The sequence below is a fragment of the Microtus ochrogaster genome, linkage group LG3 (assembly GCF_000317375.1).
Source record: "Microtus ochrogaster isolate Prairie Vole_2 linkage group LG3, MicOch1.0, whole genome shotgun sequence".
NCBI lineage: Eukaryota > Metazoa > Chordata > Mammalia > Rodentia > Cricetidae > Microtus > Microtus ochrogaster.
The window spans coordinates 27,145,986-27,161,093 of NC_022029.1; the positions used below are offsets into that span (position 1 = coordinate 27,145,986).

The window sequence follows — 15,108 nt, forward strand, 5'->3', positions numbered from 1 at the left end:
ACAAACCCACCAGACCCCTGCACTCACGCTCTGCACTCACGCTCGTCCATCTGCAGTGGTGCAGACACTAGGTACAAACCCACCAGACCCCTGCAGTGCTGTCCATGGCAGTCCCACAAAGAAGCTCCACATGCCCAGCAGAGGGAGGACAGGCAGAACAAGAAAGCGCCTAACACTGACCAGGACACACTGCTGTTACACTCAGCAGCAGCATGAAGATACTGTAAACGCGTGGACTCCACCTCTGTGCCAGGGATAGCTAAATCAGGACTCCCTGAAGTGAGTCTTCTCAGGGTACAGAGTAATACCCTGAGGGGACAAAAGGAAATGCAAATCACTTCCTACAGGGTTAAAAAGCAGAAGGAAACTTTGGGGTGACCTCTGTATGAGAGGGAAGAAGCAGGCACATAACCTCAATGTCATGTTCAGTTCGTGAACACACTAAGGAAAGCAGTGCTTAAACAAGGGCAGTTCTCCACAGCTCGCCATGCAACCTAAGACGTTACCACTGAGCTAAAAAGAACTAGCATCCTAACAAGATGCCATCCAGTAAATTGAAGCTGACAGTTTAGAGAACTAAAACTTTAAGAACTGTACTAGAATAGTCATTTATTTACATAAAGCACAGCAATTAGTAAAGAACCTATAAGCATAAGCGAAAAATTTGATATTGACCTACAAAACACTCTTTACTAACGTTTTGGAACTAAAAGTCGAAAACAATGGTTGAGAACTTTTTCTTAAAAATGAAGTGAAAAGAAAAACACAAAAAGATTCCATGGAAATCCTACTTATAGCTAATTATTAAAACTGCCCTCAAGGGAGCATCTGTCTTTGCCTTAATTTTAATTTATGAATTTAAACTATTCCATTTGCTTTTGTGGCCTACTGAGAGTATGAAGAGGCAGCATGTCTTACGGTTTTGACCGGCCACATTCCCTAGATGGGCAGACTGGCCTGTATGCAAGAGCCTAAAGTGCTTCAAGTGAACAAATGATACAAGGTCTTCCACTCTCTGCCTGATGAGAACTGCACTAAGAAGGGCCATGCACTACCTGATTTACATGAAGAACTCACAGAAATATAGTCTTCAAGACAACTATTAAGTGTTCATAACAACACCAGAGTTCTCCTATATTTTTAAGGTACTTCAAAGCAGAAAAGATGTGTGTGTGTGTGTGTGTGTGTGTACATACAGTGTACCTGCTGTACCAATAAACTGGTAACATAAGCAGAAAGGATCTCTAGTGAAGTTTGCACAAGGTAACAGAATAAAGACCCCAACTCAGGTCTGGCTCAGGGTCAACATTACCTTACTGTATTTTCTGCCATTTATTTGTACTTTAACAAGTTACCCAAGGTCACTGACCTTTCAGAACTACACAGGTAGCAAGTTAGTTCAGCCCAACCAAATATATCCAGTAACACATAGGGTGGTCAGTCTCTCAAGTTACAGATTCTACTTAGTAGAAATTAAACAAGATCTTTTCTACCTGTCTTGCCTTATGGGCTGTGCTAATGCCATGATTTCTTAGGCAGCTGACAGCTCTTGGGTCTGGGGGCCGGCCCACGTTCCAGTCGGAAACAGCGCTGCTGTCAATGGCCCACTGTAACACAAAACATATGTCAAGTTCCAGTACGGTACCTGCCGTGCAGTGTGATTCATGGGGATGCCATGTTTTCTCATGCAGTTCTGCCCACGATAGTCAGGGGGGTTCCCCACTTCATAGGTGGATGTAGCCGCACTGTCTATCCTCCACTGTAGGAGAGAAAAAGGATGCTCTGGCACCTGGCTGCCCAGAAGGGTCCAGCCTGGCCGCCATACGCTACTGGATAGTACTCACATTAGCTGAAACATTCTCATCAGTGACCAGTTTCCTGAAAACCGCTTCTGCAATGGGTGACCGGCAAATGTTACCTTGAAAAAAGAGGGAGAAGACATACAGGGGTTGTTAGTTGGGGCAGAAAGGTAGATATCAATACTGGGCCTACAGAACGGGTGAACGACTCCCAACGTGGATGCCCAGTAGCTGCATTTAAGGTTGGGAAAGAGTACAGCATTCCCTGGCAGAACAGTTGATCAAGCTATGTAGTACTATGTAGCACTATGGTAGGCACCTGGATAGAGAGCTGTTAAAGATATAGTTTCTTCCCGCAAGGTGGAAAGTTGAGAAGAGCTCAGGATGGAAGCAGAGACACTCAGTGAGAGTCCATGAAAACGCCAAAGGGAAATAGTCTAAGGCAAGTGGGATTCCTACATTCCCTCACCCTCCCTTTCATCAGCCCAGACCACTCTAGTAAGGCAGGCTTATAAGAGGAAAAGATGCAGACTTAATTAATTTTATTTGACATGGAAACTTTCTGAAGGGCCAGAGTCTGACAGAACTGACCCATTTCCCATCTGTTAACGTTAGTGTTTATAACTGCATGACAAAGTCTGAGGACGGATAGTTGTGACTGGCCAGAGCCCCTCTTCCTAATGAGACACATGCAGGGGGACCCGCAGGAGCCCAGTGAGGTTTGTCTGCATCTCAATCTTTCTCCATAGTCCTGCTTGGGAAGGTTTTCCTTTTTACATTCTAATTCGTTTGATTTTTTTCTGTATATGTTTGGGTGCTCGGGCAAGTGTGCAGGAGTACAGATGATGGGGGTTGTGAGGTGTTCCCCAGAAGTTGTCCACTTCATTTTCTGAGACACAGTTTCTTTATTTCTTTTATTTATCTGATTAACTTTTTTTGTTCATTTATTTTAGTTGCCCCTCCCTCCTCTCCTCCCACCTCCTTTCCTGCGTACCTCCCTTCCCATCCACTCCTCCTTCCTGAGTCAACAGGGTTTCTTATTGATTTAGAGCAACCTTAGTAGGAGAGGCTTGCTGGCCAAGAGGATCAGAGACCCAACAGGCTCTGCCTATCCAGTATGGGGTTATGAAAGTATGTTACCATGTACAGTTTTTTGTTTTGTTTTTCTTTTATTTAAACATAGGTTTCTGGAATGAAACCCAGGTCTCTCCAGCTAAGATCTCCCTAGCCCTGATTTTTCTCATAAAGCTCTCCCTCAGTACTGTTTCCCCACCAAAAGGCTTTAAGCACATCACCACATATCCAGGTGTAACACAATTAATACAAACCCAGAGACAGATATTGAAGACCAGAAAAGCAAGGCAGCCAGTCACTGCCTCTGACCTCTACCTCAATCTAAAAACGGCGATCCTGCCCCTAGGAATCCTCAGAACCCCTCTTCTATTCCTCTCTAGTGCTGGGATTAAAGGCAAGTACCACAACCACCCAGTTACTATGGAAACTAGCGTGACTACTAATTAGATTAAAGGTGTGTGCCACCACTGCCTGATCTGTATGGCTGGTCAATGTGGCTATTTTACTCTCTGTTCTTCAGGCAAACTTTATTTATTAAAATACAAATTAAATATACTTTTTATAGCCAATAGTGATGGACCCCTGTCATTATTTTGAAACTTTAGAACTAGCTGATGTGTAATATCTCAGCATGTAAAGATAAAATGCAAGATGTCTCCATCTCTGAATAAAAAATATGACATTAACTGCGAAGTAACAGTTTTGTTTTTCTACAATGCAAAAATCTGAGCCATCTCATCATTTTAGTATATTCACTCATACTTCTGATGCTATTTCTTAAAATAAGATATGTAAGTATGGATGAAAAGTATCCTACTTCTACAGAGACTACAAATCATACACCCTATAAGATCAATAAACGCAACTCCCAATGCTAATAACATGCCTGTAGCTTCCCAATTTGTGTTATTAAAATTAATGCTATTAAAAGATACACAGTTGATATGTTGCCTAGCACATACAAGATCCTATGTTAGATCTCTTATCCCATCAAAAATGAATAAACAAAAATATACATATATACACTAAAAGCCAGTACACTGGGTATAAGAAAAACACAAAGTCACAGAGTTTACCTTTTACAAGTTCTGGAACTTAAACATTTCCTCAGGTCTCTTCCAACCATAGTGGCTGGAGCTGAGCCCTTGTGTTTTTGTCCAATCTTGACCAGTTTAAGAGAGCAAAAGCTCCTACCATAATCTTGATAAAACAAGAAGCTCTTCTTAACCAGCAGCCCCAGCCCTGACAAACTCCTGATGATTCTGGACATTACCACCTCATCTTCAAGGAGCCCAAAGAAAGGTTCTGAAGGAATAAAATGTTTGCATCTCAAACACAGCAGTTTTTGCTGCGCTCATCATGGGCTCTGGGTACAATGCGTTTGGACCACCCTCAAATTTTCCTGGACTAGCAATTCCCACCTGACTAGCACACATCCCTGCTTCACCCAGGATCTCCTGCAGTCTTATCTCCACACTGCAGATGAATAAACTATACCCCTCCCCATGTCTGTTCTGAACCTCCCATGGCTTATCTCACTCCAAGGAACCCCATAGCCTCCCATAATCTGCACTCCAAATAGGGGCCCAGAAATGACAGTTCATGGCCTACCATTTTCGCAAATAGTCCACATGGTTAACGAAGTTTTTAGTTTTAAGTCATTTAAAAAAATACAAATGCAGAAGATCTTGTGATATGTGAAAATTGTATCAAGTCCATGAACAAGATCTACTGAACAACCAAGCTTGATTGCTCAGGGGCCATCTACGGCTATGCGACTGTTCACCACACAAAGCTTAAGGATCCACTCCGGCTCCTTACAGAGCATGCAGACGCCTGATCTAAAGACCTCACTTCTCTCTGTGTATTTAGAAGGATTTAAGTTTGGTCCCCGTGGGCAAAGAGATCTTGGCTGAGAAAGGCTGCCTGGCCTCCAAACCCAGGTACCATGATTCCGCTGGCCACAGCTCTCACCTGAAAAATCACATGTTCTGTCTGATGGGCCAGAATAGACAGGCCTCTTGGCCACCTTCAGGTCTCTGCTCACTGGCCACTGTCAGGTGAGTCCTGATGACAAACTACACCCTGTCCTCACTCTGTTTCTACATTTACTGAACACTTCCCACCAACTGAACAAAGGCCTTGATGATCATAGTTGACAGAATACAGGCTTCAGAAAGGAGGCTGAGGCTTCCCCTGCAGTGTGGACCACTGGATACATCCCCAGTGGTAAAAACAAAATGCTGAACTATACTGAAGACAAACATGTGCAAGCATGTACTTCCTTTTAAAAGTGTGTGCAATATGCCAAGATGGTCAACTATAATAAGCAGAAACAGAGCAATGGGATACTAATAGATACTGAAAGAAACCAGCCTTCAATAAAAACTTTAATGCCCACTATCAACAACAGGGGCCAAACTGTACTTTTTCCTGTTCAAAGAAATTACCTAGTACAGATACCTTGCAAATACCACACACTACACTGTACTAAAAATGGAAGAATAAGCTGTTATTCACAAGAAAGATAACTCCTGCTAGGAACTCTACAGGCTGTCAAATAAAAATGAAATTATGTAGGATAAAATATCTCTACAGGAGGTAAAAGGAAGAGACCAGTGGTCTAGGGAAGAAAAGACAGGAGTCTTTGATTTTGACTTTATAAAACACGAGGCTTTCCAAGCAAAACCACACAATCAAGGCACAGGAACCACCTTCAGAGCAGGTCAACAACAGTTTCATAAAGGTAGTTCCCACAGGTGGGTGACAGAGACAGAGGTAGACAGGAAAAGTCTTGGCCTACTTCTATCTTAAAGATGAGGCGTGCTACTCTGTAGGAAAAGCAATGGGCCAAAGACCCCAATAACTGGACTGTTGGCAACATAGGCCTTTCCCCTCAGGGTGGAGGCCATGAGGTAAGAACGCTGGAAAAAGAAGTAATCATGTATTATGGAAAGAAAAATCAGCGTGGAAATTCTGAGAATAAAAATTCTGAGTTGGAAGGTATTTGAAAGATTATTTAAAAAAAAAAAACACTTTATTTTTCATGTAGCAGAAGTGAGTGATTGCCCCAGGGATTGGACACCAAGGTTTCTGAGAGACCTAAAGAACAGACAGACCACCGGCTGAGAAGCAAAGCAATGCGGCCCAAGGATGACAGGAAACCTGCTTGGGACACTCAGAATGTTCTTCCTGCAGCCGAGAATCACCTTCAATGAAGGGGAACCAAAAACTCCGACCATCAACATAGGGGCCAGCTTAGAGAGTCACACTAGAGAGACAAAGCCACCCGGAGCAGTTGGCAGGTGAGAGGGTTTGGAGAAGTTAGGTGACAAGTTAGGTGACGGATAAGAGCGTGAGGGAAGGGAAGGGCAGGGATGACGATTTATCTTCCCCGATCGTCATAGTTACCTTGACTGATGAGAGAACACAACTCTCAGTAGGTCATAACCACAGTATGATGGAACTACAGGGGAGCGATGGAGAGTAACGTGGGGCCCACCAGAAGAAAGCACATCACTGGATGCATGCTCTCGGGGCTACAGTTCGTCCTCCTTTCCCCCTCCACGTCCAGTCCACGTGGAGTAGTCTCTAACTCAGGCTCTGCCCACCTGGCGACCACACGGCTTTGCCTCACCACAAGCTCGGAATCAAACGGAGGCAAAACAGACCTGGTCTCCCTTAAATTGTTTTGGTTAAATACTTTATCACCGAGATAAGATAAGTAACTTACAGAGCAAGGGACCGAAGGAAGACACAGACTTCAGGGAGGAGGAGCCAAGTGAGAGGGGCTTGGAAGAGGCAGGATCAGGACCAAGGTTTGTGGAGAAAGGACATCTGGGAGGGTAACATGGGCTTGGGAATGGCAGGAAGGAGAGCAGGGGAATAATATGGGGCACAACTGCACCGATCTGAGGTTCAGAGGAGCACTGGAAGGTGGGGGATGGGGAAGGAAAAAAATCAGGCAAATGAATGTGCTCTTAGGCGCGGGCCCAGCCTCTGCTTCCCTCCACCCGGAGTGATCGTTCAGAACTTGACACCTGGCAGCACCTCGGGGTCCCAAAGAAGAAAACTGTCGAGTCGGCGCGCTCTTACCGAGACACACGAACAACACCGACTTGGACCCAACCTCTGCCATCTTCCCGTGCAGACCCTGGCGCCCAGAGACGGCGTAAGGACGTAGCGCATGCGCACCGCAAGGATTCTGCTGGTAAACCTGCGCAGTACGCGCCCGACGTCGGCGCGCCTCCGGAGGCGGGGCCAGGGGGTGGGCGTGGCTTTGCGGGTGTGTCAGTGGGCGGGGTTGGTGGGCGGGGTTAGCCCCAGGGTCTGGAGTTGTCTCTGGGCTGGGTTGTGGTCCCACGCCTAGGGACAGGGGGCGGAGTGAACGCAGAGAAGGTCAATGGCACGGTGTTGTGCAGGGCGGATTAGGACATGCCAGGGCGGCCAATGAGCTCTAGAAGAGTGGCTTGCGGACCCTCCCTGGGCGGCGCTCCTCTGCTCGGAGGTACCGCCCTTCCGGCAAGGGACCCCTCCTCCCCCCCCGTTGGACCACCGACCCAAGGCGGCGCCGCTGCACAAGCAATGGGTTCTCCCGATTAAAAAGAGGGGGTGGTTTAGAAGGTGCCAGAGGAATGAGGCAGGTGGACGCGATTGGGCTACGTTCTGAGCAAGGTTCTAGGACTGGGATCGCATTGGCAGCAGCAGGGCGTACACCTATTCCCTCACCTGGGTCAGGTGCGTGCCCGTTGGGCGGGTCCTGCGGGATAGGCTGGCCGAGGAGAACCCTTCCTCTTCCTGGGCTGCTGTGAGGAGCTCCGGCGTCGTGCGGAGCGGCGGGCATCAGTGAGTACGGGTCTGAGCGGCTGGGGCAAGTCGGTACTGTGGTCACTCTTACAAAGGGCTTTGTGAAAGGCAATGAAGCGGACACGTCCCTGGGTTGTCTGGGCGCACGCAGCAAGTTCACACTCCACGGATCCTTTGGCAAATCCTCAGAACTCAAGATTAGTTCCTACACTCTCGGTCCTGAAGGTTTTGGTTGACTGTGAATGAACCACAGTCGTTGTCAGCCCCTTTACCGAACAACGCCTCCTGCATTTCCAGTTTTGAAGACTGATTTTCATTTTGTTATTTCTCTGGTAGCTGATATTTTACCACCTTCGGGTTTCAAATTGTTTTGAGAAACGGCATCCTGTGTACGTGACACAGATGGGAAGAGCTGCCCCTTCTATGCAGAACCGAGATTTGTGTAGGGCTTTTGTGAAAACAGGGTCTCTGGGAAGGGATATTCCCTCAGGCAAGGGTCTCACACGGGTTTGGGGCTTCCAGAAGAAGAGGTGTCAGGTCTTTCCCACAGGGCCACTGGTTCTGCAACGCCCTGATAAGGGGGGGGGGGGGTGGACAGTGCCCCGGGTGCTGCGCCTTTGAGTGTAGTGTCTGTACGTTCCTTTTTCGAGCTCTGAGCAGTTATCTCAACTGTGAAATGTGCCATCTTCACTTCAACAAATGCTACCCACTGCCCCGCTAAGGCAGAGTAGGGAAGAAAAACTTGAGAAACCACCTTCATCCACAGGAATGCCCTGCCCTGCTCTGTGTTTATCAAGCGAACAGGTTCTGTGGCTCAGGTACTTCCATGAGCTATGAGGAAATGTTTTGATTACTGAGTCAGTAAAGCTGCACACAAAGTTTAGAGACTAACAGGGCTGGTTTTAAGGTGCAGTTTTATTCTACTCTGCTGCCTGTTATTGAAATGCCATAGTAGCATCTGGCGGTTTGTAAATTGCTATGTTAGAGGTTCAAGTGGAGTAAGTAGTAACTTCCATCATGCCAATGGCATCTTAATTAAGGAGAAATTGTTATTGGGTCTCTCTGTTCAGTTTCTGTGAAATGAGTCAATACTACTCTTCGACTTTTTTGACTTTAAAAAAAGTTTAAAAAAAAACCTTCGATACATTTATTCTTTTTATTTTTATTCTCAAATTTCTCCCTATTAAAAAAATAAGTATTTAGTGTTTCAAAATAAAAAACTGATAGTAGTTAAAGGTAAAATTTGCATACTGTGAGTACTAAGAGCCATAGGTCTTCGTCTGTTCACTGATTTGCAAATGGTGGTGTGAAATGATAGGATTCTTGTTTAAGGTCTAAAACAAATTAAATTTTTTCCATTTTTTACAAATGACAGATAAGCATGTATCTATGATCCTGTCCTAAGTCAACAAGTCCCTGAATTTCTCTGGGCAGCAGGTAGAAGGCAAAGATTCTCTGTCTGTTGCTCCCAGCTCTATTCCCATCCACAACCAGGTACGGGAGAGGAAAAAGCAGTAAAATTTACTGAAGGAGGTTCATGGTCTGACCAGGAACAGAGGTTCTGAATTACTGATTTGACAAACTTGATGTACTTAAGACAAAATAGGCAGTTAAAACTCAAGCCTGGGAAAGATTGCATTGATCTAGAAACAAAGGTGGAAGATGTCAACATCAGTGTTTTAAAGCTGTGCTCTGCAAGAAAGGCAGCCCTTCAGAGTCTCTTGAGATATTTGACTTGTTTTTAGGACGGTTTTATCAACTGTTTTGAATAGTATATAAACCTAGTTGTACTCTTAGTCCTTTGATTTCTTTTCTGATTTTTATTAACTTAGCAAATTAACCTTGCAAATTAAAAATTTAAGACATGGATTAATACAGAATGAAAATTTAGAAAGCCACTTCTAAATATCCCTTTCCTATATGGACTGTTTTTATATTCTGTTGATGTTTGTTTTTATTTGTTTGAGAGCATTGATGTTTTTTGAGAGCTGGTTGTTGGCACTATTAATTTATGATCTCATACTCTAATAGGAAAAGAAGGAGTGGGCCTTTGATCTCCTGGTTTTTGGTTTTGACCCTGGTTCTAGTTTAGAAGTAGTGATCAGCTTTGTTACTCCAGTGGAAATTTATTCAGAGTAAGATGTGAATGACATTTTTTGGCCCCTAGCCTGAGTTATTAATACATTGTCAGTACGTAAAATGATTTCCAAATCTTTCACTGAAGCTCTAAGGTTAACAAAGCAAAATTTTCCTCCCAACTTTTAAAAACTCTCCTTAATATATCAATAGTTTGACATTTGAAAATTTAGAAATATTCAAATATTTTAGTTGCTTCTGAAATTTCTTGGCTTGAAATTATGTATTCACTTTTTTCTTCAGAAACAAAAACCTTATAGTTTGCTTGGCTTTGGAACTGAGCGGCTTTTCTGGGTATTCAGATCCCGATTGCGATGTGAAGTTGAGGAGATATTGCAGTCACTCAGCAAAATCATTGACAGGATGTCCATAACCATGCTCTGTTGTCATTACAGCAAAACGGAAACGTGAGAGGCTCAAGATTTGAAGCTGAGTACAGGAACTAGGATCTCTATCCAAACTTTCCGTTCACACCTGTTCTTTCTGATAGGAATTTACTGCCTGTAACTGATCAGGCAATATGATCTTACAGAAAGTTTCACAGAATCCCAGGTACTTTTGTAATTCAGCTGACTTGCTGAAGCCCTCCCTGGAACCAGATATATCCTAAAGCAACCCACCCTGATGCAAGGCATCTTAGGGGAGAAAAAGTCTCTTTTCTGCTTACAATTCCATGCTGCAATCTGTTGTAGCAGAGAAGTCACAGTGGTTGAAGCAGTTGGTCACATCATATCTGTAGTCAAGAGCAGAGCAAAACAAATGCACGAAATCTTGCTGACTTATTTTCCCATAGCTTTCTCTCTCTTACTGTTCAGGAGCCCCCACCTGGGGAATAGTGCCACCCGTAATAGCTTAGTTAAGACAGTTCCCCTCAGACGTACCCTGATCTAGATAATTCCTCTTTAACACTGTCTTCCCAAGTGATTCTAGGTTGTGTCGAGTTGAAAGTTAAAACTAACTAGCGCGTTAACCAATGTATTTGAAGAGCATCTAGAGATACACAGAGCTTAGCAGGTTCAAGGCAGAGGTCGGTCCAAGGCTTGTCTCCACGGTGCAGGTCTGTTTAAGTTGGGAACTGACAGCAAGGAGGCTTGATTGGAACTCCCATACAAGCGAATGTGCTAAGCTGAAGCTCTGGAAAGAGGAGATTTTCACCCATCTTTCCTGTGTCTGTTCACCAAATGGCCAGGTGATAAGCGGATGGATTCTGCTGTATCATGGGTTGTTGTGGGAATTCATTCAACAATAGCCTCTGGGGGTACCCGACTTAGGAGAGTGATCTTGTCTTCAGTCCACTAAGACTGGAGACCCCTGTGACCGCTAACGGTTAAATTCATTCTCAAGGTGTCTCTGAGTTTCAAAACTTCTGTGTGAACTCACACCCACACCCACACCCAGACAGACAGGACAATGTGCGTTACTGGTATTAGATGCCTCAGCTTTTATGTTATCCAGATGAGGGTGTTGAATCTTTTATTGGTCTGATGCATTCTTAAGGTCAGGAGCCTGCTTTTTCTGAGCTGCTTTAATGTGTTTCATCCACGTGTTCCCAATCTACACCAGTCAGCTCATAGACGGTACTTCTTACTTTGCACGGATAGTTTATCAGTCTGCCTTGTTGTTGGCTCTGGGAAGTTAATGGTATCTACATGTTCAGATGTGTTACTGAAGTGTCGTCCTGGCTCATGCATTCAAAATGGAATCAAACACTGTTTCAGAAGGAAGTCAGCCAGGACATGGCAGAGCCTGAAGCTATAGAGCCACCCAACACGAAGGAACTTAGAGCACAGCATAACCTTCCGTTCATAAATTGCCACTGTCAAGGTGTCTAGCGCTCATCAAACTACTAGAAGTGACTGAACAGGAAGATGTAACCTGGAACCTGGAGAAGAAGGCAGTCAAGGTGGACTTGAAATGACAGTGATGATGCAGATACAGACAGGGATGTCCAATGAGCTCAAGGACTCAAAAGATGGCATGAATGTCACCAGGAAAGACATGGAGAGGAGAGAAGCAAGCAGAATAGTTGAAGCTGAAGGCATAGCATTTTGAGGAAAGAGTTCATTGTTGCTTAAAGGGCATATCTGAAAGAAAAATAAGATTGTGAACTTGAAGGAATATCAGCCACATGCAGAAAGAGACAAGGGGTGGTATGGGCTGAGAGAAAAGGACCAAACCCTCAGTGACACATTTGGGGAAAAAAAATCAGATAAACAAATAGATCTGGAATTGGAGAAGCAAAAATAGAGGAGGAAATTTTAAGTGTATTATAGGAAATGATGCCCTGTGGTTTAAGATGATCCACTGAAAAAATGGTCAGACGAATCATTTTGATAAATATTCGAGGTATGTATGTGTTTATATATACAAATACATGTTTATATTTGGGTGTTAGATATTTATTATATGTAAGGATAATTTACAAAAACAAGACAATACACATTTTTAAATGGGCAATATGTTTTTTTTAACAGAACCATAACAAATAGAAATAAGCACTCTGACCAGGGTACCAGGTAGGCTAACTGCGAATCTTCTCCTTTCCCTCTGCTCCTCCAAATACAATCTCTCAGTCTCATCCCCAACTCTGCAGGAAAATACCTGCTGCAGCCTCCCTTCCCCACTGTCCTCATCTCCAGTGGCTCACACAGATCTTCCCCTCCAAACTTCCCCTCCACCCATTGCTTTGCCCCAACCCCCAACCTCAAAAGTCCTTCTCTGGGAACCTGCAGGCCACTATGACCAGGGAAGCAAGCCGGCTGACAACAGATCTTCACCGCTTCCTTTAAAGCCAATCCCCAGTCTCATCCTCAGCCCTGTACCAGACCGTCTGCTATCACTTCTCCTCACTCTGTCCCCATTCCCAGAAGACTACACAGATCCTGGTGGAACACCCTGCTTTCTGCATTTCTGTTGACCCCCTCAGCTACTCACCCAGTCCATCCCCATTCCTAAGTGTCAGCTCCCAATACTCAGTAACACAGTTTATCTAGAACCCCAGTGGCCACACCTATTAGGACCCCAGAAAAATTTCATAGCAGGCAACACTGCCACTATACTCTCTGCTAAGAAACAGAGAGGAAACAAAAACCAAGGAGCAAAGCCCCCACCCAACAAAGAAGAGGACAGATATCAGCACCTTGAATTACAGTCTTCCCAATCCCAGATGCTTATTTGCCCCTGTAAAAACACAATAATGGCCAGAGAATATGTCTCCACTAGAGATTAGCAACCCTGCCATGGCAGGCCATGAGTATTCCAACATAGCTGAGCCACAACCTTTATGAATATGGTAGAGATCCTTAAAGATGAAATGAATAAATCCCTTAACAAAATTTATGAAAACAAACCATGGAAGGAGATGAATAAAACTGTTCAAGGCCTGAATGATGTGGGATGCCCCTCTGTCTGCTGTGAATGTGTTTTCTTACCACTGGTTAATATAGAAGCTGATTTGACTAGTAGCCAGGCAGAATAGAGCCAGGCTGGAAATCTAAGCAGGGATAGAAGGAGAAAGAAGGTGGAGTGGGGAAATGCCAGCAGCCACCTGGAGAAGTGAGATGTGAGGTAACAAGCCATGAGCCTTGTGGAAAAATATGAAATAATAGAAATGGGTTAATTTAAGTTGTAAGAGCTAGTTAATAATAAGCCTGAGCTAATAGGTCAAACAATTTGTAATTAACATTAAGCCTCGGAATGGCTCTTCGGGAATTAGCAGGCAGGAGAGAAACCTCTACTTACACCTGAAAGTGGAACTAGAATCAGTAAAGAAAACCTGAAACTGAGGGGAATCTGGAAATGAAAAATTTAGAAACTCAAGCAGGAGCCACAGAAGCAGATTTCACCAACAAAATCCAAGAGATGGAAGAGAGACTCTCAGGCACTGAAGACACGATAGAAGAAATGGATACATTGGTCAAAGGAAATGTTAAATCTAAAAAATTCTGGAAACAAAACATCCAGAAAATCTGAGACATGATGAAAGAATTAATAGGAATACAAAAAGGAAAAGAAACCTAGCTCAAAGACCCAGAAAATATTCTCAACAAAATCATAGAAGAAAGTATTCCTAACCTAAAGAAGGAGATGCCTGTAAAGATACAAGAAGCAAAATTCTGGCAATGGGTTTTTGATCCTACTGCACGTACTGGCTTTGTGGGAGCCTAGGCAGTTTGGATGTTCACCTTACTAAACCTGGATGGAGGTGGGCAGTCCTTGGACTTCCCACAGGTCAGGGAACCCTGATTGCTCTTCAAGCTGATGAGGGAGAGGGACTTGATCGGGGGAGGGGGAGGGAAATGGGAGGCAGTGGCGGGGAGGAGGCAGAAATCCTTAATAAATAAATAAATTTTAAAAAAAAGATACAAGAAGCATACTAAACACCATATAGTCTGGACCAGAAAAAAAAGCCCCCTCAGCACATAATAATCAAAACGCTAAATGTACAGAATGAAGAAAGAATATTAAAAGCTGAAAAAAAAAAGACTAAGTAATATAAAGGCAGACCTATTAGAATTACACTTGCCTTCTCAATGAAAACTCTTATAAGCCAGAAGGGCCTGGACAGGTGTCCCTGCAGACTCTAAGAGACCATAGATGTCAGCCCAGACTACTATAACCAGAAAACTTTGGAGAAAATAAGATATTCCATGATGAAGCCAAACTTAAGCAATATTTATCTACAAATCCAGCCCTATATAAAATGCTAAAAGGAAAACTCAAACCTAAATAGGTTAACGGTACCCAAGAAAATACAGGAAATAAAGAATCTCAAAACAGTAAAATCAAGAAATGGAAGCATGCACCCACACACACACAAATAAACAAACAGGAATCAATAATCTGATCTTTGATATCTCTCAACATCAATGCTCTTAGTTCCCCTATAAGAAGACTCGGACTAACAAAATGGGCAGTAAAACGGGATCCATTTTTCTTCTGCATCCAAGAAGCACATCTTAACAAGGATAGATATCACCTCAGGGTAAAAGGATGGAAAAGTTATTCCAAGCAAATGGACCTAGGAAGCAAGCTAATAAAGGCATCTTAGTATCTGATAAAACAGACTTCAAACCTAATCAAAAGAGATGGGAAAGGACACTACATACTCATCAAAGGGAAAATCCACCAAGATACCATTTCAATTCTTAACACGCTTTGTAAAAGAAGCACTGCTTCAGCTTTAATCCCGCATTGGCCCTCACACACTGGTCGTGGTTTGGTAGTGTGAATATAATTGGCCCCCAAAAGCAATAAAGCATTTCTGCACAACAGACCATCATAGGAATATATA

The 15,108-nt window shown here is 43.8% G+C and overlaps 2 protein-coding genes across 4 annotated transcripts in view; one reads left to right on the forward strand and one right to left on the reverse strand.

Moving 5' to 3' along the window:
- The window catches only part of Acp1 (acid phosphatase 1), a 13,468-nt gene extending 6,393 nt beyond the window's left edge, over positions 1–7,075 (reverse strand). Inside the window, exons 1-3 of one of the 2 annotated variants that reach the window (XM_005360661.2) lie at positions 6,969–7,075; positions 1,845–1,918; positions 1,646–1,759 (exon numbers count right to left, since the gene is read on the reverse strand). In XM_005360661.2, the coding sequence (XP_005360718.1) occupies positions 1,646–1,759; positions 1,845–1,918; positions 6,969–7,011 (231 nt within the window). In that variant the 5' untranslated portion in view covers positions 7,012–7,075. Of the gene's footprint in view, positions 1–1,493; positions 1,608–1,645; positions 1,760–1,844; positions 1,919–6,968 lie in introns of both variants that reach the window. The other variant, XM_005360662.3, reaches the window with a different exon arrangement.
- A 121-nt stretch (positions 7,076–7,196) lies between these two features.
- The window catches only part of Sh3yl1 (SH3 and SYLF domain containing 1), a 38,175-nt gene continuing 30,263 nt past the window's right edge, over positions 7,197–15,108 (forward strand). Inside the window, exons 1-2 of one of the 2 annotated variants that reach the window (XM_026785875.1) lie at positions 7,197–7,380; positions 7,611–7,718. In XM_026785875.1, coding sequence (XP_026641676.1) covers position 7,718 — 1 coding nt within the window. In that variant the 5' untranslated portion in view covers positions 7,197–7,380; positions 7,611–7,717. Of the gene's footprint in view, positions 7,719–15,108 lie in introns of both variants that reach the window. The other variant, XM_005360663.3, reaches the window with a different exon arrangement.